The sequence below is a fragment of the Pelodiscus sinensis genome, unplaced genomic scaffold, assembly GCF_049634645.1.
Source record: "Pelodiscus sinensis isolate JC-2024 unplaced genomic scaffold, ASM4963464v1 ctg59, whole genome shotgun sequence".
In the NCBI taxonomy this organism is placed as follows: Eukaryota; Metazoa; Chordata; order Testudines; family Trionychidae; genus Pelodiscus; species Pelodiscus sinensis.
The window spans coordinates 315,969-341,925 of record NW_027465846.1 but is presented as its reverse complement, the minus strand read 5'-3'; the positions used below and the strand labels follow the sequence as shown (position 1 = coordinate 341,925).

Here is a 25,957-nt window from a genome sequence, read left to right as displayed (position 1 = left end):
CTGATGGGGGCTCCTTCCTGTATGGTTTGTCAGGTGCATAGTGGGTGTGCACTTCCCACCGAATTTCCCCCACATTCACACCCCTCTGGGGCACGCCCCTGAGTGGAATCTCCAACGGAGACTAAGCTATGAGCGCTAACTGAACCCTCTCCCACTCAATCTATAGGGCGTCTCTCCAGAGGGGTCCTTGGATACGTACTAAAGTGTGAGATACGGCCAACCCTTTCCCTACAGGTAGGGCACTGGCCGAATCCCTCTCCTTCTGGGCTCTGGTTTCAGCTTTCCCCTCCTTCCACGCTGGGGCAGGGATTAAGTCCTAAGAGGGTTTTGAGGGTTCCCCACTTTCCAGTTTCAGGGAGTAAATTGTCTCCTGCTCCTTCTGGGGGCTCTCGCTGCTGCTTTTCTGAGCGGGGCTGGTTCGTGTGGTCTCCTGTCCTGCGAACCAGGGAAACCAGAGCAGGCATTGGTAACATGGTGACCCACCAGGTGTTGCCTATGCAAGTAAACCCATTCCTGACCGGAGAGGACGGTAGAAAAAAGCCCAGGGGTCTCAAACAGCCACGTAAACGAATTCCCGAGCGGTTGTACAGGAGTCTGCTGAGCCCTATAGACGAGGAGGTTTTCTTTGAACTGGCAGCTTCACGGTATGAATGTGGTAACAAACCCGTCTGGAGTGTAACACAGAACTCCTTTGTGTTGGGGTATAAAAGTCAGAGGAGGGACAACTTTGTGGGAGCTGCCTGTCCCTAGGCAGGGCACGGGGCAATCACCCCACCAGTGAAAATGGGACCTTCCAACGTCGCCGTTAGGACAGTTGGTCAGACCCCCTCCCCACCAGTGAAAATGGGACCTTCCAACGTGGCCGTTAGGACACTAGGACAGACCCTTCCCCATCGATAATAATGGGCCCTTCCAACGTGGCAGTTATGGCCGTTGACCAAGCCCCTTCCATCCCCTGCAAAAGGGACTTTCCACGGTGGCCGTTACAAACGTGGACATTTCGTCTCCCCCTCCCCCCCCGAGAAATGGTTCCCGTCTGGGCTGACAGAATGGCCTACGGGACCTTCCTTCCTCTCGGGGGGGCTGAGGGCTTCCCGTGCTGGGCTCCGGGTGACTAATGAACCCGACTGAGTGTGTCCGTGTCTCGGCCTGTCCCGCGTGGGGGCGCTGGGCAGAGCCCCCGGCCTGGAGCGAGGGGCTGGAGACCAGAGGTCCGTCTCGGGAGGGGGAGGCCATGGGGCCCTGAAGGACGAGGGGGTCCCGCTCCGGATGGGAAGCTCACAGCTTGTCAAGACACATGGGCAGGGTGAGCCGGCCGGGCAGGTCTCCCCAGGGCGGGCGCGATGGGTGAGCAGGGACAGCTGGGAGGGGAAATGAGTCTCTGGGGCATTGCACCGCGCAGAGTCCTTCCGATCGGCCAATGGGAACCCGTCGCAGGCCAGTGACTGCATGCGCTGGCCGGGCCACGAGACCCCGGATCCGGCTGTTTGCCCTGCCGGGGAAGAGGGAACCTGGCGTCCTTAGCTCGGGCAGTGACCATTGCGCAGGCCGGCCTGGCGCGCCGGGATCCTCTTGTGTCTGCGACCGTTCCCCCTTGGGGCCTGGGAAACCCTCAGTTCTTACTTCATGAGCCATCGGGGCGCTTGTTGGGGATGCTCAGAGATGGGTTCTGGACTGTGTGTGGGTGATTAAGGAAAAAATGGTAAACTGAGGCACACTGCCTCTCTTTGCAGGAGGAAGTGCAATGTCTGTGAGTTGCCAGCATGTGCGGATTGGCCAGCACAGGAGAGAGATTTAGCAGACTCAAGAGACCGACTGCTTGTGATGGTCCACGAGGAGACACGATGACGGGAGCCCATGGACCTCAGAGACCCCTCGAGCCTCCCAGCCGTGGGGCGTCTCAGCTGAGCGCTAATGAAAGTTTTCTCAGTCACAGTCCCTGTGGGGCTAATTAAGACCGGCTCTGCTGCCCCCTGGGCCTGGTTGCTCGGGTTCATCTTCACGCAGGGGCGGCCGTTCCTCTGTAGATGCCGGGGCAAGGTGGGTGCCGGGCGTTCATGTCTGAGGTGAGGCTGGGGGTCAGGATGGGTGCCGGGGCACAGCAGGGGACAGGCTGGGATGGCAATGCCGGCTGGAGGGGGGCATGTAGGGGCAGGGTCGGGGACAGGTTGGGAATCAGGGCAGTAGTGAAAAGTCCCTCGTCTCCTGTATCCCTCTGTCCCTCTGGTATCGGGCTCTGAACAGACATTCCCCACCCCAATCGCCTCTGACAATCCCTCACCCAGCCCGGCCCCTCCATCTGCAGCCTCATGCCCTGCCTGGCTAGCCAGGTGATTTGATGTTGCCCGGAGAAAGACCCTGCGCACCGGTGGGTCCCAGCTCAGACCAAATTCTGTCTCCACTCTGTGTCCTTCCCACACATGCGTGGGAGCCGGGGCCTCTCCGCACACCCAGCACCTGTCTCCCTTGTCGCCTACCCCAGGAGCATCAATTTCCAGAGGCTCCATCTGCCAAAGGTTGCGGTGAATTCACAACCCCTGGCTTTTCTCAGCCAAGACGAGCGCCTGTGGAAAGAGCCGGGCTAGAAATGCAATGAGGGGAGAGCTCTAGGTTTGGCTCCCAGCAGTCGGTATGACTGGACCCCTTTCACTTCACAGCGAGGTGCTGAGGAAATCCCACGGACGGTCCGGGGGACCGACGTTCTCGTTTAAACCAGACAATTATAAAAGGACTCATTTTGAATCTGTCGCACTCGCCTGTCGGTGCCTGGGTCATAGAGCAGCAGAAACACGCCCCTGCCAGTGTGAAATGCCAGGCTGGGCCGACTCCCCCAGCACTTTGTACGGAGCCTGTTATAAGGGGAGGCAAATCCGTGGCCCTTTGCTGGACATGGAAGATTTCTCATGAGCGACGTGTGAGTGTCTGTGTGTCAGTTGAAATGGGAGAGGGGCTGGTGTAGAAATGGCCCGGCTGGATCAAAACAAACCCCCTCCTATTCTGAGTCCATCTCTTAGCTGAGAAATGCCACAAGAGATAAGAACCTGCAGAAGCATTACATTCCTTCCTAACCCCCAGCAGCCAGAGGTTTCACAGCACCCCGAAGAGTGAGGTTTACTGTCCCTCCCACAACTGCTAGTTAGCCTGAGTGATTCTAACTCTGGATATTCCTCATGGGTTTGGAAGCCTCCAGTCCCTCATGCAATCCTGATACGTTTTAGTTTTGACACCGTCATGTGGCAATGAGTTCCCCAGTCCCTGGGTGTTTGGCCACATCTATGGTCCATTTTTGAATGGCCCTCTCTAATATGACAGGCTGCCCCCTTGTTGCTGCTCTTTTCTCTGTCCCATTTTCATGGCACCCTGTTTCCTCTTACGCGTTACACACCGCTCCTTTCTCAGTCCTCTCTTCTCAGGAGAGATTTCCAGAGTCCCGCGTCTTGCTCAGGCCCCAGTTCCCATGCGGCGCTGGGAAGGGCAGGGCTGCGGGCAGGACCCACATGTGGACGAAGGGCTGCGAGCGAGTTTCCAAACTGGTGCCCAGTCCCCTCTTCCCCAGCTCTTCGATGGACTGAGCGCCCCGGGCCACTCTCGCCCCCAAGGTAGGTTTCCTAGACGTCCTGTGTCCTGCTGTCACAGCCGCTGTGTCTAGCTGCCTCTTCCAGCCACTGGCTCGGGTCAGACCCTTCTCTGCTAGACCCAAGAGCCGCTGAGCAATTTGTTCCCCCGTCGGTCCTTCTAGCCTGGGACCGACTCGCCCTTTCGCCTTCTGTTTGTTCCACTCACTAGCGAGAGCGCCTGGCGTCTCTCCCGATCAGGCAGGTTTTCCAATCTTGCAGGCATTGCCGGTGCCCTGCTCTGAGCCCTCTCCACTTGGCCAACCATCTCCCCCTGCAAGTTCAGCTGTTTCCCCTGTGAATGGTTGTTTTAGAACCCCTCTCCCCTCTCGCCTTGGGCTCCAATTCCTCCCTACATAGGCCTTGCTGGTAATAACCTGCATTTCTCTTGGCGGGCCTGCGACCGAGCCCAGACTGTGAGAGTCCCAGTGACACAAAGTTAGAGCAGAGGGACTGCATGTTTTTACAGTGATGGTGCGTGACCAGGAGCAGAACTGAGCCAGGTTTGGGTTGGCGTCTCCGTCGAGGGACAGTTTAAATCGAGGGTCTCTTTTAAACTGTTGCCCAAAAAGGGCTAAATGGGACTTGGCTCCCAATGAGCGACCGGCTTAATGTGTCAGCGAGTCCCCTCCCTGCCAACTCCCTTCTCCTCCCCGCTCAGGTGCTGCCGCTGCCCCGCACCATGGCCGAGGCCAACTGGACGTCTGTCTCCGAATTCGTACTCCTGGGATTGTCTGAAATCGAGGACCTGCAGCCGCTGATCTTCACAGGGTTCCTGGTCACCTATCTGCTGAACCTAGTTGGCAACTCCATGCTTGTGGGGCTGGTGTGGACAGACCCACAGCTCCACAGCCCCATGTATTTCCTCATCAGCCAGCTTTCCATGGTGGACATGGGCCTGGTCTCTATCATCCTGCCCCAGGCCCTGGTGCACGCCCTGAGCCAGCACCGGGCCATCCCCTTCACCAGCTGCATGGCCCAGCTCTTCCTCTATGTGGTGGTTGTTAACATGGACGGCTACCTGCTGGCTGCCATGGCCTACGACCGCTATGTGGCCGTCTGCAACCCGCTGCGCTACGCTGCCCTGGTAACGCGGTCCCTGTGCCTCAAGATTGTGGCCACCTCCTGGGCCGTGGTGATCCCGCACGCCCTGCTGCACGCCGTCATGGCCGCCCGGCTTCATTACTGTGGCAACCGCCTGCAGCATTTCTTCTGCGACGTGCCGCCCCTGCTGCACCTCTCCTGCACCCGGCCCTTCGCCTACGAGCTGGTGGTCTCCACTGAGGGTTTCTTGGTGGTGGGAGCCCCTTTTGCCTTCATCCTGGCTTCCTACGCCCACATCGGGGCGGTCGTAGCCCACCTGCGCTCTGCCCAAGCCCTGCGCAAGGCCCTGTCCACCTGCAGCTCCCACCTGACCGTGGTGTTGCTCACGTACGGCAGCCTCGCCTGGCTCTACTTCCACCCAGACTCCAGCACCACCCAGAGACAGAAACAGCAAGTGACCTTCTTCCACACCTCAGTGGTGCCCACCCTGAACCCCCTCATCTACAGCCTGAGGAACAAGGACGTGGCCGCGGCCCTGAGGAGGACAGGGAGGAAGGTCCTGGCTCGGGGCACGTGAGTCCAGCCTGCGGCTCCATCGCTGCACCGGGCACGGACTTTCCACCCAAGATGTCTCTGGGGAAACTTGGGAAACATCCCCATTAGCTCCACTAGGGCACCTGGGTTCTTTTCTCCTCAGACATGAGGTTGCTGGAACTAACACGTGTGCAATGCAGCTGGGACACACACACGCGCACGCACACGCACACGCGCGACCACAAAGCCCATGTCGTCCCAGTGAATGGGGAGACCGCTCAGGAATGCTTTCCAAGGCACGGCCACACCAGATCAGCCCTATGGCCTGTTGTAGTCACGTATATTGTATCAATGGGCCTCAAACATGCATCAGTGGGAGTGAAGCATGTGAACCCAAGAGCAGCCACATTGGGTGGGCCCTGGATCCTCTTCCAACAGTGGCCGGTGCCACGTGTCCCAGAGGCAATGAAGGGAACAGGGAATCGTCCATTAATTGCTCATTCCCAGCTTTGTGTAAACAGAGGCGATTGACACCGTTCCTGTTATAATCCTGGCCTTTGTAATATCCTGTGTCAAGGAGTTCCGCAGGTTGACTGTGCATTGTGTGGAAAAAATACTTCCTTGTGTTTACTTTAAACCTGCTGCCTATTCATTTCCACAGCTGGCCCCTAGTTCTTGTGTGGCGAGGAATAAATAGCACTTTCTTTTTTATTTTCTCAACACTGTTCCTTATGGACTAGAGCTTCATCATATCCCCCCTGTGCCGCAGTGGGGGGGGCTGTACACTCTTGTGCCCCTGGATCCACTCTGGTTGGGCAGTCACTGGGTGCTGCGTTGTGCTGTGGGTGACCCCTACTGGCCTATGCCGCTCTGCAGAGACAGTGTGTGTGTGTGTGTGTGTGTGTGTGTGCCCTCAGCCCTCATGTCAGTCTCGCCTGCAGCCAGCTCAGTCCTGCCTGCTTTGCCCTCAGTCCCCCCCAAAATAGCCCCAGTCTCCCGGCAGAGCCTCCAATATCCCCAACAGCCCCTCCCCCGGCCATTGTCTTCTCCCCAGGTAATGGGGTCACCTGGGCCCCTCTCCTCTGCCTCCCTCCCCGTCCAATGTTCTCCCCTCGCTGGGACGAGCTGGGCCGGTTGCTGGGTCCCTCTCTGCAGCCCATCGTCCATCCTCTGGGCAGAACCGTCCATGTCCTCTGGGCAGGGTCAGGGGCACCAGATGCCACCGGCTCCAATTCTGGGCTGTTCTCTGAGACAACTCAGCTCCCCCCATTGTCACATTAAACCAGTAACATCCGGGCACTGAGTGCCCCCCTGTATGCAGCCCCCCTTTGGATTCCCAGAGCTCCCCACTTGCTCACAGGCTGCCCCACAGATCTAGGTAGCGGCAGGCTGGTATTTCCTGTCTCTTTCCTAGTATCTCCCAACACGCTGGTAGCTCTCGGGGCTCCCGCCGCCCGTCGAGGGGAGACGGTCCGTTTTTCTATCTGCTCTGTGCTAGGAATTCTCGGGAGCCGTTCTCCGGCCGGGAGGTTAGAGCAGATGCTGTCAAGGGCCCCGGGAGGGAACTGTAGCTAGGACCTTTGCCTCTCACCGCGGGGTCTGGTACAGCCTCGTCTAACCCCGCTGCTGGCTTAGCCAGGGGCAGGAAGCCGTGAGGGAGACCCGGTGGTTAAGGGTCCTCAGGTCTTTCCAGCAGAGTCCTGGCAAACTCACTCCACCAAACACCATTTTACGGGGTCTTTAGCCATGAAGTGGAACCGGGGAGGGATCCACAGGAAGCTCGTGACTTATCACAGCCGCTCATTGGGGCGAGATGTGCGCTGGGTAACATGTAAGGAATAAAGGAACTCTCTTGAAAGTCTGCTTGTGACAGGGGCTGCCCCCCTTTGAGGAGCCGCCTGGTGGACCAGGATCCCACGGAGCCTGCTTGTTCCGCCAGCCTGGGCCCCCTTCACCTTGTCTCACTGTGCTAGGCCCTCACGCCTCTTCCAGCCATGCACAGCCAGAGCCACCCCCAGCCACGAAAAAACAGACTCTGAGATCAGCTCTGGGATAGCTCAGGGGATGGGGTACGTCACATGACCTTTGTGCCCACCCCCTGTGGAGTAGAGACCCAAAGGTTTTATGCAGTTCACCCCCCTCAATGTGGGGAGAGGTAGGCACCGCTCTGTTCCCCTTCCACTTATTCACTGCACCACCTGGCTTATGGTGTGAAGATGAAACCGATGGATTCTCTACAGAAGGGGACTTTCAAGGTGTTATAAGCGATAGCAGACAGAACAAGGCACATTGCGGAGTCAATAAACAAAACACGCAGACTAACTTTAGCCCACAAAATAGATAAGATACCTGTTCGCACAGGGGACTGTTATTTGGTGCAGGGGGCTACGGCCCCTCAGAAAAATCAGTCGGGGGCCACGCACAAGTGAGAAACCAAACCCCCCCTCACTGGCGTGGGCCCCAACTGAGAAGGAGAAAGACGCCCCACGCTTCCCTTGCACGCCAGCGCCTAGGGGCCCCAGCCTAGTGGATTTTGTGTGATCCAGCTCTGTGGTGGGGCAGTGTGTGTATGGCAGGAGGGGGGGGCAGAGTGCGAGCTGGGCTCCCCGATGCTGGAGGGGGGCAGATCCAGGTAAACCAGGGACCACATCTAGCCCCTCCGTTAGCTGTTTGAATTTCTGAGGTTTTCCTGCACTGACTAGAAATCTAACTTGGGACCAAATCTAACTTCTCATAGTTCAGTCTTTGCTCCTCTGCTATTTGCAGGCACGTTGTTCTGGAGTGAGGTCCTCCCACTCTGATTTTGTTATTACCCTTCAATCTGTCCTTGCCCCGTGCTGGAAACTTTTTCGCTGGGTCCTGCCGGTTCCCATTGTGTCGTGTCATCCCTCTCGGAGAGGTTTCTATTTCACAAGGGTCCCGGGGTAACCCTAGTGCCTTTATGCATCTCCTCAAGTTTGGCTTTTCTGCTGGCATACCTAGTCAGCCCTCATACCCTTGCACACAATACCAATACGCACAATCCAGTGAGACTTTCATATTTCTCGAAGCTAAATATCACAGGGTATGTCTACACTAGAAAGTTAGTTCGAACTAACGGACGTTAGTTCGAACTAACTTTCCTATGCGCTACACTAGCGCTCCGTTAGTTCGAACTTAATTCGAACTAACGGAGCGCTTAGTTCGAACTAGGTAAACCTCATTTTACGAGGACTAACGCCTAGTTCGAACTAGCTAGTTCGAACTAAGGGCTGTGTAGCCCTTTAGTTCGAACTAGTGGGAGGCTAAGGCTTCCCAGGTTTCCCTGGTGGCCACTCTGGCCAACACCAGGGAAACTCTATTGCCCCCCTCCCGGCCCCGGAGCCCTTAAAGGGCCACGGGCTGGCTACTCACTTTGTGCCAGTTGCAAGGCTGCAAGCACCCGTGCCTGCACAGCCTGCACCTGCCACACTATGAGCCAGCCATCCGAGGGCTCCCAGCCCTCCACTGCTCCCCACGACCAGCCTGGCGGCTCCCGGGAGCCTGCCCGGGGGCGCAAAAGGCGGGCGCCCGCCTGGTCAAGTGCGGAGATCGTGGACCTCATCGAGGTTTGGGGGGAAGCCTCAAATGTCCACGATCTCCGCACTAGCCACCGGAACGCGGCCGTCTATGGACGCATGGCTGCCAGCCTGGCCGCCAGGGGCCACCAGCGCAGCCGGGAGCAGGTGCGCTGCAAGATTAAAGACTTGCGGCAGTCCTACTCCCGGGCCTGCCTGCCAGGGGCTGACCCGGAGGCCTGCCCCCACTTCCATGCCCTGGACCGCATCCTGGGGCCTCATGCCGTCCCTGCCCCCCGGGACGTGATTGACCCCGGGGCAGAGGGACCGCTCCTGGACACCGAGGAGGAGGAAGAGGGCTCTGAGAGCCAGGAGCCTGCTGCCAGCCTTCCCAGGACCCGGGACCCCCGAGGCACCCCACAGAGCCGCTCGCCTGCATCATCAGAGGCCGGGGAGGCATCCACCTGTGAGTACCCTCGTGTTCCCCTTATGTGTACGGGGGGCTGGGGCGAGAGGGAGCCCCGGGACCGTGCGCCTGGGCCTTGCCCACTACGGAGCAGCAGCTGGGGATCCTGCAGGGGCCCTGGCCTTGCAGAGGGGAGCTGGGTTTCACACACCTGGGCCCCTGGGGTAATTGACCGCTGGTCTTCTTGCACCACAGCTGCAGCACCGGGGACTGCAGGGCGCACCACCCCGCCTGCAGCAGCCGCCCGCGCCCGGGCAAGCAGGACAGCCAGGAACCAGGAGGACTACCAGAGGCGGCATCTCCGGTTCCTGGACCGACAGCTCCGTCTCCAGGACCACTGGGTCCAGGAGGACCTCAGGCTGCGCCAGAGGAGTCTGGAGGCCCTGGAGGAGCAGGGCCGTGCCCTGCGAGGCCACCTCCAGAGCCTGCTAGACCGCTTTCCATTTCCTCCTCCCCCTGCTCCCCCTCTTGCTCCCCCTCTTGCTCCCCCTGCTCCTCCTGCTCCTCCTGCTTCCGCTCCTGCTTCCTCCACACCCCCTGTCCTCTCTGCCCCCCCCTCCACAACCATTCCCCACCGACGCCCCCGGACCCGCAGTGTGGCGAGACGGGAGAGGCACCCAGACTCCCACCCCTGAGCTTTCCTTTCCCTTCCTCCCTTCCCTCCCCTCCCCTTCCAGCTCCCTCGTCCCAGGTTTCCCCCTCCCTTCTCCCACCTTCATTCCTCCCTCCCCCACCCCAGTTCTCTGAAATAAACAGACGTTTTTGTTGGAAAAACAGGTGTCTTTATTTGACAGTAGGTAGGGAGGGGAAAGGGGAAGGGGGGGGTAGGGTGGAAGAAGGCCCCGGTGGGGCATGCAGGGAGAGGTCAGTCCTCCTCCTCCTCCACCTGGAAGCTCTCCCGCAGGGCTTCCCGGATCCGGATGGCCCCCCGCTGGGCTTCCCGGACGGCGGCGGTGCGGGGCTGACCGTAGTGTCCAGCCATGCGGTCAGCCTCAGCCATCCAGGCTGGCAAGAAAGCCTCCCCCTTCCGCTCACACAAATTGTGGAGCACACAACATGCCGCCACCACGGGAGGGATGTTGTGCTCGGCCAGGTCCAGACGGGTGAGGAGGCATCGAAAGCGGGCTTTCAGTCGCCCGAAGGCCCCCTCCACCACGATGCGGGCCCTGCTCAGCCTGTTATTGAAGGCCTGGCGGGAGGGATTGAGGTGTCCCGTGTAGGGCTTCATGAGCCAGGGCTGCAGTGGGTAGGCGGCATCCCCCACCAGGCAGACGGGCATGTCCACGTCCCCGACCCTGATGTGGCGGTCGGGGAAGAAGGTCCCGTCCTGCAGCCGCTGGCACACGGAGGAGTTCCGGTACACCCAGGCGTCGTGTGCTTTGCCGGACCAGCCCACATTTATGTCCGTCAACTGTCCCCGGTGGTCACATACGGCCTGCAGGATGACGGAGAAGTACCCCTTGCGGTTCACGTACCGGGACGCCTGGTGTTCCGGGGCACGGATGGGGATGTGCGTCCCGTCGATGGCCCCCCCGCAGTTGGGGAAGCCGAGGGCGCCGAATCCCCGGATGACGGCATCCGGGTCGGCGAGGCGGACCACCCTGCGGAGCAGCACCCGGTTGATGGCCTTGACCACCTGCGGAGAGAGACACAGCAAAGCGTCAATCAGTGGGGCGCCCGGGTGGCTGGGAGCGTGCGTGCCCTGGCAGTGCCCCGCGCCCCACTCCCGGAAGCAACCCCCCTGGCGGCGTGTAGTACGGCCGGGACAGCCCGACCCCTCCGGTGCGGGGCGCTTTCGCCTCCTCCCGCCCCCCCCCTTTGTCCCTGGGGCGGCCCATCCCCTCCTCGCAGCCCCCCTCCCCCCCGGCTCGGTGGCCGACGAGCGCCGTACCTGCATGAGCACTGCTCCGACAGTGGATCTCCCCACGCCGAACTGGTTCCCGACGGATCGGTAGCTGTCCGGCGTGGAGAGCTTCCAGAGGGCGATGGCCACCCGCTTCTGGAGGGGGATGGCGGGCCTCATGCGAGTGTCCCTTCTTTGCAGGGCAGGGGTGAGCCACTCGCAGAGCTCCAGGAAGGTGTCCCTCCTCATCCTAAAGTTCTGGGTCCACTGTCGGTCGTCCCAGTGCTCCAGGACGATGCGGTCCCACCAGTCGCTGCTGGTGTCCAGACGCCAGATGCGGCGGGGCACGCCGGTGCCAGGGCGCCGCCGCGGCTCCTCCACGGCCCCCAGGGCGGCCAGGCGGAGAGGCAGGGGGCTGACGTTCCCCAGGTGGTGCCAGGCAGCCTCGAGCCATTGCTGGCAGGCTTGCAGCAGCAAGTCCAGAACGTGCACCAGAAGGTGCAGGGCGAGCCGTGGCTCCATGTTGCCACCTGCGGCGGCCCCCCCGAAGGGAAGCACCGACACAGACGGGCACAGAGACCGACGCTTTGCTGTCCCTCGGCGAGGTTGGCAAGCAAGCAGGAAAAGCTGAGAACCGGCTGTCCAGGGGGGGTCCCTTTAAGCACGAGCCTCAGATAGCCTCAGACAGCAGCCACACAAAGCAACTGCTGACCTGATGCCCTGCCAGAACCGGTTTCAGCTGCCCTTAAATGCCCCCCTGCGTCCAATCAGTGTGGACGCGCTAGTTCGAACTAGCAAAACGCTAGTTCGAACTAGTTTTTAGTTCTAGATGCGCTAGTTCGAACTAGCTTAGTTCGAATTAACTAATTCGAACTAAGTTAGTTCGAACTAGCGCTGTAGTGTAGACGTACCCACACTAACCTGAGGCCCGATGGCCATGCATGACTGAACACTTCTATTTCACCTCTGTGCCCGACTTACACCTGATGTCTTGTATCCTTGGGGACCAAGGTTTGACCTCTCCTGCATTCAGGGCTCTGATAGGGTCTCTCTCCAGAGGCTACGTCCACCAATGATTATCAGACAAGACATTCCAGGAGGCAAGGCCAGGCTTCAGGTGTCCCTAAACCACCTCGGCAGTTTCTGGGCTCTGAGTAGGGATGGCTCACTGGATAATTGCTCTTTTATTCATTGCATCTGACGCTCCTGGTGCTGGCCATTGGCAGAAGACAGGAAGCTGGGCTAGAAGTAGCACTGGTGTGACTATGAGTGACGGGAGCTCCCTATAAATGGGGGGCTACTAGTGCTACTTGGGGGCTCTCTCTTTTCCCCAAGGCCTGGCACCAGCACCGCTGGCTGGCCCCTCGCGCCTTGGGGGGGGCATGGGAATACACATGCTCCTGCGTGCACCCCCATCTTGCTTCTTGCTTCCTTGTGTTCCTCTGTGGACTCCCTGATGGGTGATACACTCACCCCCTCTGATGGGGGCTCCTTCCTGTATGGTTTGTCAGGTGCATAGTGGGTGTGCACTTCCCACCAAATTTCCCCCACATTCACACCCCTCTGGGGCACGCCCCTGAGTGGAATCTCCAACGGAGACTAAGGTATGAGCGCTAACTGAACCCTCTCCCACTCAATCTATAGGGCGTCTCTCCAGAGGGATCCTTGGATACGTACTAAAGTGTGAGATACGGCCAACCCTCTCCCTACAGGTAGGGCACTGGCCGAATCCCTCTCCTTCTGGGCTCTGGTTTCAGCTTTCCCCTCCTTCCACGCTGGGGCAGGGATTAAGTCCTAAGAGGGTTTTGAGGGTTCCCCACTTTCCAGTTTCAGGGAGTAAATTGACTCCTGCTCCTTCTGGGGGCTCTCGCTGCTGCTTTTCTGAGCGGGGCTGGTTCGTGTGGTCTCCTGTCCTGCGAACCAGGGAAACCAGAGCAGGCATTGGTAACATGGTGACACACCAGGTGTTGCCTATGCAAGTAAACCCATTCCTGACCGGAGAGGACGGTAGAAAAAAGCCCAGGGGTCTCAAACAGCCACGTAAACGAATTCCCGAGCGGTTGTACAGGAGTCTGCTGAGCCCTATAGACGAGGAGGTTTTCTTTGAACTGGCAGCTTCACGGTATGAATGTGATAACAAACCCGTCTGGAGGGTAACACAGAACTCCTTTGTGTTGGGGTATAAAAGTCAGAGGAGGGACAACTTTGTGGGAGCTGCCTGTCCCTAGGGAGGGCACGGGGCAATCTCCCCACCAGTGAAAATGGGACCTTCCAAAGTGGCAGTTAGGACAGTTGGTCAGACCCCCTCCCCACTAGTGAAAATGGGACCTGCCAATGTGGTCCATCCCCTGCAAAAGGGACTTTCCACGGTGGCCGTTACAAACGTGGACATTTCGTCTCTCCCCCCCCCCCTCCCCCCGAGAAATGGTTCCCGTCTGGGCTGGCATAATGGCCTACGGGACCTTCCTTCCTCTCGGGGGGGCTGAGGGCTTCCTGTGCTGGGCTCCGGGTGACTAATGAACCCAACTGAGTGTGTCCGTGTCTCGGCCTGTCCCGCGTGGGGGCGCTGGGCAGAGCCCCCGGCCTGGAGCGAGGGGCTGGAGACCAGAGGTCCGTCTCAGGAGGGGGAGGCCGTGGGGCCCTGAAGGACGAGGGGGTCCCGCTCCGGGTGGGAAGCTCACAGCTTGTCAAGACACATGGGCAGGGTGAGCCGGCCGGGCAGGTCGCCCCAGGGCGGGCGCGATGGGTGAGCAGGGACAGCTGGGAGGGGAAATGAGTCTCTGGGGCATTGCACCGCGCAGAGTCCTTCCGATCGGCCAATGGGAACCCGTCGCAGGCCAGTGACTGCATGCGCTGGCCGGGCCACGAGACCCCGGATCCGGCTGTTTGCCCTGCCGGGGAAGAGGGAACCTGGCGTCCTTAGCTCGGGCAGTGACCATTGCGCAGGCCGGCCTGGCGCGCCGGGATCCTCCTTGTGTCTGCAACCGTTCCCTCTTGGGGCCTGGGAAACCCTCAGTTCCTCCTTCATGAGCCATCGGGGCGCTTGTTGGGGATGCTCATAGATGGGGTCCTGGAGTGTGTGGGGGTGATTAAGGGAAAACTGGTAAACTGAGGCACACTGCACCTTTTGGAGGAGTGGAAGTGGAATGTCTGTGAGTTGCCAGCGTGTGGGGATTGGCCAGCACAGGGGAGAGATTTACCAGACTTGGAGACGGGCTGCTTGTGATGGTCCAGGAGGAGACACGATGACGGGAGCCCATGGACCTCAGAGACCCACCGTGCCTCCCAGCCGTGGGGCGTCTCAGCTGAGCGCTAATGAAAGTTTTCTCAGTCACAGTCCCTGAGGGGCTAATTAAGGCCGACTCTGCCGCCCCCAGGGCCTGGTTGCTGGGGTTCATCTTCACACAGGGGCGGCCGTTCCTCTGTAGATGCCGGGGCAAGGTGGGTGCCGGGCGTCCATGTCTGAGGTGAGGCTGGGGGTCAGGATGGGTTTTGGGGCACATCAGGGGACAGGCTGGGATGGCAATGCCTGCTGGAGGGGGGCATGTAGGGGCAGGGCCGGGGACAGGTTGGGAATCAGGGCAGTAGTGAAAAGTCCCTCGTCTCCTGTATCCCTCTGTCCCTCTGGTATCGGGCTCTGAACCCATGTTCCCCACCCCAATCGCCTCTGACAATCCCTCACCCAGCCCGGCCCCCTCCATCTGCAGCCTCATGCCCTGCCTGTCTAGCCAAGTGCTTAGATAGTGCCTGGAGAAGGACCCCGCACGCCGGTGGGTCTCAGCTCAGACCAAATTCTGTCTCCACTCTGTGTCCTTCCCACACATGCGCGGGAGCAGGGGCCTCTCCGCACACCCAGCACCTGTCTCCCTTGTCGCCTACCCCAAGAGCATCAGTTTGGTTTCCAGCAGTCAGTTTGACTGGACCCCTTTCACTTCACAGCAAGGTGCTGAGGAAATCCCACGGACGCTCCGGGGCCGTCTCACACGCGGTGACCAACGTTCTCGTTTTTACCAGACCATTATAAATGGACCCGTTTGGACTCTGACTGTCGCACTCGCCTGGGTCATAGAGCAGCAGAAACACGCCCCTGTCGATGTGAAATGCCAGGCTGGGCCGACTCCCCCAGCGCTTTGTACGGAGCCTGTTATAAGGGGAGGCAAATCCGTGGCCCTTTGCTGGACATGGAAGATTTCTCATGAGCGACGTGTGAGTGTCTGTGTGTCAGTTGAAATGGGAGAGGGACTGGTGTAGAAATGGCCTGGCTGGATCAAAACAAACCCCTTCCTATTCTGAGTCCATCTCTCAGCTGAGAAGTGCCACAAGAGATAAGAACCTGCAGAAGCATTAAATTCCTTCCTAACCCCCAGCAGCCAGAGGTTTCACAGCACCCCAAAGAGTGAGGTTTACTGTCCCTCCCACAACTGTTAGTTAGCCTGAGTGATTCTAACTCTGGATATTCCTCATGGGGTTTGGAAGCCTCCAGTCCCTCATGCAACCCTGATAAGTTTTAGTCTTGACACCGTCATGTGGCAATGAGTTCCCCAGTCCCTGGGTGTTTGGCCACATCAATGGGCCATTTTTGAATGGCCCTCTCTAATATGACAGGCTGCCCCCTTGTTGCTGCTCTTTTCTCTGTCCCATTTTCATGGCACCCTGTTTCCTCTTACGCGTTACACACCGCTCCTCTCTCTGTCCTCTCTTCACAGGAGAGATTTCCAGAGTCCCACGTCTTGCTCAGGCCCCATGTCCCATGTGGCGTTGGGAGGGGCAGGGCTGCGGGCAGGACCCACATGTGGACGAAGGGCTGCGAGTGAGTTTCCAAACTGGTGCCCAGTCCCCTCTTCCCCGGCTCTTCGATGGACTGAGCGCCCTGGGCCACTCTCGCCCCCAAGGTTGGTTTCCCAGACGTCCTGTGTCCTGCTCTCACAGCCGCTGTGTCTAGCTGCCCCTTCCAGCCACTGGCTCGGGTCAGACCCTTCTCTGCTAGACCCAGGAGCCGCTGAGCAATTTGTTCCCCCGTCGGTCCTTCTAGCCTGGGACCGACTCGCCCTTTCGCCTTCTGTTTGTTCCACTCACTAGCGAGAGCGCCTGGTGTCTCTCCCGATCAGGCAGGTTTTCCAATCTTGCAGGCATTGCCGGGGCCCTGCTCTGAGCCCTCTCCACTTGGCCAACCATCTCCCCCTGCAAGTTCAGCTGTTTCCCCTGTGAATGGTTGTTTTAGAACCCCTCTCCCCTCTCGCCTTGGGCTCCAATTCCTCCCTACATAGGCCTTGCTGGTAATAACCTGCATTTCTCTTGGCAGGCCTGCGACTGAGCCCAGAGTGTGAGAGTCCCAGTGACACACAGTCAGAGCAGAGGGACTGCATGTTTTTACAGTGATGGTGCGTGACCAGGAGCAGAACTGAGCCAGGGCTGGGTTGGCATCTCTGTCAAGGGACAATTTAAATCGAGATCGAGCTGTTAAAATGTTGCCCAAAAAGGGCTAAATGGGACTTGGCTCCCAATGAGCGACCGGTGTAATGTGTCAGCGCATCCCCTTCCTGCCAACTCCCTTCTCCTCCCCGCTCAGGTGCTGCCACCGCCCCGCGGCATGGACAACACCAACTGGACGTCCGTCTCCGAGTTCGTACTCTTGGGATTGTCTGAAATCGAGGACCTGCAGCCACTGATCTTCACAGGGTTCCTGGTCACCTATCTGCTGAACCTGGTCGGCAACTCCATGCTTGTGGGGCTGGTGTGGACAGACCCACAGCTCCACAGCCCCATGTATTTCCTCATCAGCCAGCTTTCCATGGTGGACATAGGCATGGTCTCATTCATCCTGCCCCAGGCCTTGGTGCACGCTCTGACCCAGCACCGGGCCATCCCCTTTGCCAGCTGCATGGCCCAGCTCTTCCTCTATGTGGCGGTTGTCAACATGGAGGGCTACCTGCTGGCTGCCATGGCCTACGACCGCTACGTGGCCGTCTGCGACCCGCTGCGCTACGCTGCCCTGGTAACGCGGTCCCTGTGCCTCAAGATGGTGGCCGCTTCCTGGGCCGTGGTGATCCCGCACGGCCTGCTGTACGCCGTCATGGCCACCCGGCTGCGTTACTGTGGCAACCGCCTGCAGCATTTCTTCTGTCATGTGCCATCGCTGCTGCGCCTCTCCTGCACCCGGCCCATTGTCCACGAGCTCGTGGTCTCCACTGAGGGTGTCTTGGTGGTGGCAGCCCCTTTCGCCTTCATCCTGGCCTCCTACACCCGCATCGGGGTGGCCGTGGCCCGCCTGCGCTCTGCCCAAGCCCTGCGCAAGGCCCTGTCCACCTGCGGCTCCCACCTGACTGTGGTGTTGCTCACATACAGCAGCATGGTCTGGCTCTACTTCCACCCAGACTCCAGCACCACCCAGGGGCAGAAACAGCAAGTGACCTTCTTGTACACCTCAGTGGTGCCCACCCTGAACCCCCTCATCTACAGCCTGAGGAACAAGGACGTGGCTGCAGCCCTGAGGAGGGCAAAGAAGAAAATCTTTACTTGGGGCAGCTGAGTGCGTCTCACAGTTCCATCGCGGCCCTGGGCAGGGACTTTCCACCCAAGAGGCGTGTGGGGATGTCGTGCAGGTCGATGTATTTTAGATCCAAGGTAAACTAGGACACTCCAGAGAGACTGAACCACTTTTTCATTTATTGCAAGCTTTCAGCAGTTAATCTAGTTGGTTAAGTTTTACACGCCTTAAAAAATAACTTCTTTACAATTTAAACCTTAAATACTATGCATTTTGAAAACTATGAGTACAGCACAACATAACAGAAAAGCCATTAATAGAAGATTTATTATAATACAGGATCTTGCAAAAACCACATGCTTGGTGAATAGTTTTATGGCTGTACCTTGAATTTTGGCTTATCCGAATGTACCAGTGCAAGGTTCCTCCCAATGTTCTTGGCGTGGTCTCACTGGACCGTGCTGAAGCTGCAGGATTGTGCAAAAAACATTCCTGCCTCTCCAACCTCCTCCAGCCTTGCCTGCGTGCAGAGTTAAGACGGGCCTGGGTTTTGCTTTGTTAGAGATCTGTACTTTGGGCAGGGCAGACATTTTTATTTTAGTTAAGGCTCGGCCATCCTCTACACTCCCCCCCTCGACCATGTCGAGTCTGCGTCGGTAAAAACATTTGGCCAGGAATGTACCAACTTAACTGCACTTTAATACGAGCCACACGAGAAACCCTTTTTGGCTACCTCTGGTATTCAAAATTATTAGCAGCTTAGAGTCTCTGCCGTACAAGGGACACAATACATTTTCAAAATTCTGATAACTTTTTTAAAGTCCTGCTTCCACAACATACAATATCCTTTTGTACAACAGACATTGCACATGCCATAAAAATGCACATTTCTTCCATAATTTCACTTCTATAACTTCGGCCATAACAATTTTCACACAAAGAATAACCTTTCCTTTTGTGCTCACAGAGCTTTCATTTACCGTTATTAAGGTGATAGTCTGGTTACTCAGAGACCTTAAGTGTTTCTGATGTTACCGGTTTTTCGTAATTTTTTCTTTTCATTGCTATTTTGCCAGGAAACAAGAAATCCAGAATACTCCAAAATCTGAACATAAGCGCAGCTAGACTGGGTCAGTCCAATGGTCCATCTAGCCCAGGGTCCTGTCTCCTGACGGTGGCCACAGCCAGGTGCCCCAGAAGGAATCACCAATTGATCCATCCCCTATTGCCTGTTCTGAGCTTCTGACAGAAGCTAGTGACGTGATCACTGCCCATCCTGGCTAAGAGCATGAACATACCTAGTTTGTTGGTGAACCCTGTTAGAGTCTTGACCTTCAGAACATCCTGTGGCAAGGAGTTCCATAGGCTCACTGTGCGTTGGGTGAAGAAGTACTGCCTTCTGTTCATTTAAAATGTGCTGCCTATTCATTTTGTTGGGTCACCCTTAATTCTGATGTTACAAGAAGGATCAAATAGAATTTCCTTATTTAATTTCTCCACACTGGTCATCCTTTTAGAAGACCTCTACCGTATCCCCCGAGATGTCACTGTTCCAAGCTGAAAAGTCTTAATAAATCTGTACTACTAGAGCAGTTGTTCCATGCCCCGAACCATTTTTGTTTTCCTTCTCTGCACCTTCTCCAGTTCCAATACGTCTGTTTGGAGGTGGGGCAACTATATTTGCACGCAGTACTCAAACCGTGGGTCTACCATGGATTCATACAGAGGTCGTACGATATTATAGAATTCTAGAACTGGAAGGGACCTCGAGAGGTGACCGAGTCCAGTCCCCTGCCCTCATGGCAGGACCCAGTACCATCTAGACCATCCCTGATAGATGTCTATCAAACCCGCTCTTAAATAGCTCCAGAAATGGAGATTCCACAACCTCCCTAGGAAACTTATTCCAGTGTTTAACCACCCTGACAGGTAGGAAGTTTTTCCTAATGTCCAACCTAAACCTCCCTTGCTCTGTAGTTTAAGCCCATTGCTCCTTGTCCTAATCTCAGAAGCCAAGGAGAACAATTTTTCTCTCTCCTCCATGTAACACCCTTTTAGGAACGTGAAAGGTGCTCAGATGTCCCCTAGCACAGTGTTTCTTAAATTGTATTCTGGTGTGCCTCAGGGCAGTGGGAGGTGTGTTCAAAATGGCTGCAATTAAAGGGGCAGGCAACCTTTTTCTTTTTTGCTCAATAACTTTCCCCCTGACGCCTTTTTTATTTATTTATTTATTTATTTATTTGCTATGAGCTGCCAAGCCTGGTAGTGCCCGGATTCAGGTGGCAGGCCCTGGCACAAAGTAACCACAGCTTCCTGGGTCATAGCTTATGCCATGCCTTGTGAAACGAGGTTTACCAGAGCGGCCAACACAAGCTTCCCTTGTCGACCGTGCCGCATCTAGACTGCCGCGCTGTGCCAGATCAGCTGATCGTCGGCACAGCACGGCAGCCATTTTTATTTTAATGACGCGAGGATTATTTAAATCCCCGCTTCTTTGACTATGCCGAGTAAACTATTTTACATGGCTCCGTCGACAGAGCCATGTGCTCTAGATGTACCCCAGGTGTTGGTATCCAAGTAAACCCATTCCTGACCAGAGAGGGAGGCAGAAAAAAGCCCAGGGGTCTCAATCAGCTACATAAACGAATTCCCGAGTGGTTGTACAGGAGTCTGCTGAGCTCTATAGACGAGGAGGTTTTCTTTGAACTGGCAGCTTCACCGTCTGGAGTGTAACACAGAACTCCTTTGTATTGGGTCATAAAAGTCAGAGGAGGGACATCTTTGTAGCAGCTGGCTGTCCCTAGGCAGGGCACGGGGCAATCTCCCCACCAGTGAAAATGGGACTTTCCAAAGCGGCAGTTAGGACGGTTGGCCAGACCACTCCCCATCAATAACAATGGGACCATCCAAAGTGACACTTAGGACACATGGACATTCCCCTCCCCCAAGCACATTGGGATTTTCCAACATGGCAGTTCGGGCTGTGGGTCAGTCCCCTCCCCACTAGTGAAAATGGGACCTTCCAACGTGGCCGTTGGGACACTAGGCCAGACCCTTCCCCATTAATAATAATGGACCCTTCCAACGTGGCAGTTAATGCAGGTGATCAGGCCCCTACCATCCCCTGCAAAAGGGACTTTCCATGGTGGCCGTTACAAATGAGAAGAAAAATGTTTGCTACTGAAGGGAACAATGTGAAAACTTCTAGGGGTACGTCTACACTACAGCACTAATTTGAATTAACTTAGTTCGAATTAGTTAATTCGAACTAACGCATCCAGACTTAAAAACTAGTTCGAATTAGCGTTTTGCTAATTCGAACTAGCATGTCCACATTGAATGGACCCTGAACCGAGCTTAAGGCTGGCCCACCGCTGTGTTTCAATAAAGGCGTTTCTCTCTTTCCAACCCCGAGTCTGGGTTTCCGTGACCCAAGCCACCTACACCAGTGGTTTCAGCCCGTGGTCTGCAGGCCCTTGGTGGTTCACAGACTATGTGTACAATTTCTAAAGGTCTCACACCACTGTATGGACATTTGTAGGGGTCTCCTAGACACACAAGGCCTGCTCCACTGGTGCCTGGGGCGATGCTGTCTGAGGAGGAGCTAGTCCAAGGGCCCACAAGTCTGAGGACACAGGGGCACAAGCTGGTGAGGAGGGGAGGCCCAAAAGGAAGAGAGGGGCGCCGGGCGGGGCCATGGAAGGGATTCCTCCGAGAGACCGTCCCAAAGCCGGTCCCGACCATGGCAGGAAGCTCAGACCCTGCTGAGAGGCGTCAGCACCGTGAGACGTACATACAAGTGACACCCAGAGAGTGATGGATCAATATCGACCCGCCTCCCTGCCTGTCCCGGCTCCGAGCCAGCGCTGAACTTATCCCCCTGGAATGTCTCTCGTTCTGTTCAGAGCCGGGTTCCGGTCCTGAGCCCCACAGCGCCCCTGGCAGCGAGGGCCACAGAGCGACTGGGCGCCCACAGAGTCGGCACGGCTGGGACAAGAGAGATAACCGGCCGGAGCTAGTGACGAGGCGAATGTTTTCTTTTCTCGCCCATGGAAATCCTTGTTCACCCTGAAACGAGGCACCTTTGGAGTTACTACAAGTGCTCCCAGGTGCTGAACAGGCGGGGGGCGGGGCAGAGGCAAAACAGGTAAACTGAGGCATGCTGCACCTTTGCGGTGGAGGGGACCAGGAACTTCGGAGTGGCCTGTGACTGAGGATTGGATAGAACAGCAGACCTGGCAACAGGCTGCCAGAGACGGTCCATGGGGAGACGTCCCACCATGAAGAAGTCCATGGGCCTTGGCGGCCCCGCACCTCCCAGCTGTGGGGTGCCTCAGTCGAGCGCTAATGAATGTTTTCTCAATCACTGCCCCCCCCCTTGGGGGCTCGTTAAGCTAATGGAGGCGGCTCTGCTGCCCTCGGGGCCTGCGTTCTGGGGTTTATCTTCATGGAGGGGCGGCGGATCCCCTGCAGAAGCCGGGGAAAGTCAGAGCCATGCTCCTCTGTGCGAGGTGAGCCTGGGGTCAGGGTGCGTGTCGGGGGCACCACAGGGGAGAGGCTGGGATGGCAATGCCGGCTGGACGAGGTGGATGTGGGGGACGGGACCCAGAAAAATGGAGGAGCCGGACAGCCTGGGGAAACCCCCTTGTCCTCTGAGTCCTTCTGGGGTCTGGCTCTGAGCAGAAAGGCGTGCCCCACCCACAGTCGCCTCTGACAGCTCCTCTCCCAGCCCGGTTCCTCCATCCCTGCCCTCGTGGGTCGCCTGCCTACCCAGGTGCCATGATGGGGCCTGGACAAGGCTTCGCACCGCGGTGGGGCCCGCCCAGCGTGCTGAATGGAGCCTGTTTCCACTACACCCTTCCCTCGCACGCTGGGATGGGGGCTCTCCGGATGCCCGGAGCTGTCTGCTTCACCACCTCGCCCAGGGGCAGCGATCCCCAAGAAGTCCGGCTCCCCCCTGGGTGAGGGGCTCAGCCTGAGAGCTCAGCGTGGGGATGAGTTTCCTACCCGCCCCCAGGCAGCCCCTCACGGGCAGAAGCGCCCTTCCCCATAGCCCCGCCAGGCATCCTCTCGTGCTCAGAGGAAGTCTCCACCCAGACCTTGGCAGTCGCTGGGTGAGGGGCTGCTGGCCCCTGCAGAAAACTCACGGGGGGTTGGCTGACGAGCCCGGAACTGAACGACAGGGGAAGGGTCAATAAAACCATTCGGGGCCCCGAGAGTGACAGCGCCCAGCAGCAATGGGGAGAGGCCCGTGCTCCCGCTCGGCCTGACTGGGGGCAGCCAGCTAACGAGGGCGTCAGCAAGCCGGAGGGAGGGGGAACCGGCCTCCATGTGAGCGGGAATTGCCCGGGTCAGACTGCGGGGGTGAAGCTGAGAGCAGGGCCCCCGAGCTGAGCTGGGCCAGCCAGAGAAAGCCAGAGCAGAGCCGGGCTATGAGAGGGGCTGCAGCCACCGGGACAGAGGGACCAGGGAAGCAGCCCGGAGGCAGCGCAGCCGAGAGGAGCTGGGGCTGGAATTGGGTGTGGGGAGCATCAGGGGAGAGCAGAGGGGAGCCTGGGATAGGCCCAGTGCTGGGCGACTCCACCAGCCAAGAGGCCAGGCAGGGCAAACCGGGCCGGGGGGGGTCCCCTCTCACCCTCATTGTTTATTTACACTGGGCACAAAAGGGCATTTGCATTTGCCTTGCACTGCCGGCGCTGAGCCGTGGGCCGGGCAGTGTGCAGTGCAGAGAGAACACCCCAGAGAGGGGACACCCCAGCCCTCGCCCAAGGTGAGCACCACACTGGTTGGGGGGCTAGGGCCCCCAGAATCCTGGGTCCAGCCTCGTTGGGGTCAGGAGGACTCTGCCGCCCAGGAGAGTGGAACGAGGGTGTAGACGCCCCTAATTCCCCTTCCCTCTTCAGAGGAGAGTCGTCCCTGCTCCGGACCTGGCCCAGAGCCCCTGTGTTTCCCGTGTGGCACTGAGGAGGAGTCGCCGGGCGGCAGGCAGGACCCAGATGCGGGCGAAGGGCTGTGAGCGTGTTTGGAAACCGGTACCAGGTCCCCCCCTCCTCGGCTCTCTGATGAACTGAGTGCAGGAGCCCCTCTCAGATTCGTTCCTGGACGCGCTGGGCAGTTGTGGCGCCGGCTTGGAGATGCACCGCACCCGCCACTCTGTGATTCTCAGGGGCTGTATCCCGCCCTTGCGGTGCCTCAGTGCAGCGCCCCACAGAGAACCCCCGGCCACTCCCCACAGTGACACGGCTGTGTCAGCGCCACTGCTCTGGGCGAGGGGCACAGCAGCACCGTAGTTCAGACACGGGATGTTCCCATCCCGCTCGGCTGGGCGCTGGGGAGGTCTCCTCCGGAGCCCTGGGTCCCGTTCTGGGCCCCACCCGGCTGGAAAGATGGGGTCAAGTGGGAGAAAGTCCAGGGGGGAGGAAGATCAGAAAACTTGTTGCAGGAGACATGGCTACAAACACCGGGCACAGCTTCCGAGACCCCAGGATGAATCTCCGGGCCCATTGCATTTCCAAGGGGTGCCAGGGGCATTAACCAACCTCTTGCATTGCATTCACCTCTGGGGGCCCATCTGATCTGGACAGACCTTCCGTCCAGAACTTAGATATTTTATTATAAACCGACACTGTGAGCGACATTGGTCTTGGCAGCAATTTCCAAGCCCTCCGTCGAGTGCAAACGCTAAGTGCATTCCTCCGGGACGTGTCCCCGTGTGGAGGGAAACTGCCCCAGCGGTGACCTGCTCCGGCCTCCAGCTCTGAGCGTGTTAGGCCTTAGCTTTGCTTGCTCTCTTGGCAGCATAGCCCGTGGTGTGCCAGTGTGACAGAGCATCCGTGTGGTAGAGAAAGGGACAGCGAGGGCAGGTCTGGAGTTAGAAGCCAGACAAATTCCAAGCAGAGAGATTGCTGCACTGTTACCCGCGAAGGCCAGGCAACATTACCAGACATTAATGAGTTTGGCTGGAGACCCTAACTTGGGGCAGGTTTAAATCAATATCTGGAGAGGGCCGGTGTAATTCATCAGTGTGTTACGTCACTGCCAACACCTTTATCCTCCCCGCTCAGGTGCTGCTGCTGCCCCTCGCCATGGACAAGGCCAACTGGACGTCCGTCTCCGAGTTCGTGTTCCTGGGCCTGTCCGAACGCCAGGACCTGCAGCCGCTGATCTTCGCGGGGTTGCTGGCCACCTATCTGGTGAACCTAGTCGGCAACTCCGTGCTGCTGCTGGCGGTATGGGCTGACCCCCAGCTCCACAGCCCCATGTATTTCCTCCTCAGCCAGCTGGCCGTGGTGGACATGAGCTTTGCCTCCATCACCCTGCCCCAGGCCCTGGTGCATGCCCTGACCCACCATCGGACTGTCCCCTTCGCCAGCTGCATGGCCCAGCTCTTCCTCTTCATGGCTGTGTGCAACATGGAGGGCTACCTGCTGGCTGCCATGGCCTACGACCGCTACGTGGCCGTCTGCGACCCACTGCGCTACTCTGCCGTGGTGACGCGGTCCCTGTGCCTCAAGATGGCCGCGGCTTCATGGGTCGTGGTGATCTCGCACGCCCTGCTGAACACCATCATGGCCGCCCAGCTGCGTTACTGTGGCAACCGCCTGCAGCATTTCTACTGTAACCTGCAAATCCTGCTGCGCCTCTCCTGCACCCGGCCCATTGTCCACGAGCTGGTGGTCTTCACGGAGGGCGTCCTGGTGGTGCTGGCTCCTTGCGCCTTCATCCTGGCCTCCTATGTCCGCATCGGTGTTGCCGTGAGCCGCCTGCGCTCTGCCCAAGCCCTGCGCAAGGCCCTCTCCACCTGCGGCTCCCACCTGACCGTGGTGATACTCTTCTACGGCACCGTGATCTTGCCCTACCTCCGCCCAAACTCCAGCAATGCCCAGGAGCATGACCGGGTGGCGGCCATCTTCTACACCGCTGTGGCGCCCGCCCTGAACCCCCTCATCTACAGCCTGAGGAACAAGGACGTGGCTGCGGCCCTGACGAGGGTGAGGAGGAAGTTCCTGGCTCGGGGCAAATGAGACCAGCCCACGGCTCCATCACAGCACTGGGCCTGGACTTTCCACCCAAGATGTGTCTGGGAAACCTTCCCTCTAAGGTCCTCCAGGACACCTGTGATCCTTTCTCCTCAGACATGAGACTGGTGGAACTAACACATATGCAGGGTAGCATGGGCACCCACAACTCCACACACACACACGCAACTCAACTCTTTCTGTAGAAAAGGTCAGTGAAGGCATCTTCTCAAGAGCATGGCCATGTTCAATCAGCCGGAGGGCCAGGTTTAGTATCTCAGGGTATGTCTACACTACCCCCCTAGTTCGAACTAGGGGGGTAATGTATGCATACCAAACTTGCTAATGAAGCCCGGGATTTGAATTTCCCGGGCTTCATTAGCATAAAGCCGGCTCCGCCAGTTTTAAAAGCCGG

At 58.1% G+C, this 25,957-nt stretch overlaps 4 protein-coding genes across 4 annotated transcripts; all 4 read left to right on the top strand.

Annotated features, from left to right (window-relative positions):
- Nucleotides 1-4,296: 4,296 nt before the first annotated feature.
- LOC142823705 (olfactory receptor 3A1-like) lies at nucleotides 4,297-5,235 on the top strand. Its single transcript, XM_075914889.1, has one exon. It carries the CDS (start codon nucleotides 4,297-4,299, stop codon nucleotides 5,233-5,235), a length of 939 nt encoding a protein of 312 aa, XP_075771004.1.
- A 3,409-nt stretch (nucleotides 5,236-8,644) lies between these two features.
- On the top strand, nucleotides 8,645-16,416 carry LOC142823704 (uncharacterized). The gene is made up of 4 exons (XM_075914888.1): nucleotides 8,645-9,194; nucleotides 9,390-9,566; nucleotides 15,744-15,929; nucleotides 16,340-16,416. Exons 1-4 carry the CDS (start codon nucleotides 8,645-8,647, stop codon nucleotides 16,414-16,416), a joined length of 990 nt encoding a protein of 329 aa, XP_075771003.1.
- A 211-nt stretch (nucleotides 16,417-16,627) lies between these two features.
- On the top strand, nucleotides 16,628-17,566 carry LOC142823709 (olfactory receptor 1f45-like). The gene has a single exon (XM_075914906.1). It carries the CDS (start codon nucleotides 16,628-16,630, stop codon nucleotides 17,564-17,566), a length of 939 nt encoding a protein of 312 aa, XP_075771021.1.
- Nucleotides 17,567-24,609: 7,043 nt separating this feature from the next.
- Nucleotides 24,610-25,683, top strand: LOC102459303 (olfactory receptor 1J1-like). The gene has a single exon (XM_006119563.3). It carries the CDS (start codon nucleotides 24,610-24,612, stop codon nucleotides 25,546-25,548), a length of 939 nt encoding a protein of 312 aa, XP_006119625.2. The 3' UTR covers nucleotides 25,549-25,683.
- The last annotated feature ends 274 nt before the right edge of the window (nucleotides 25,684-25,957 follow it).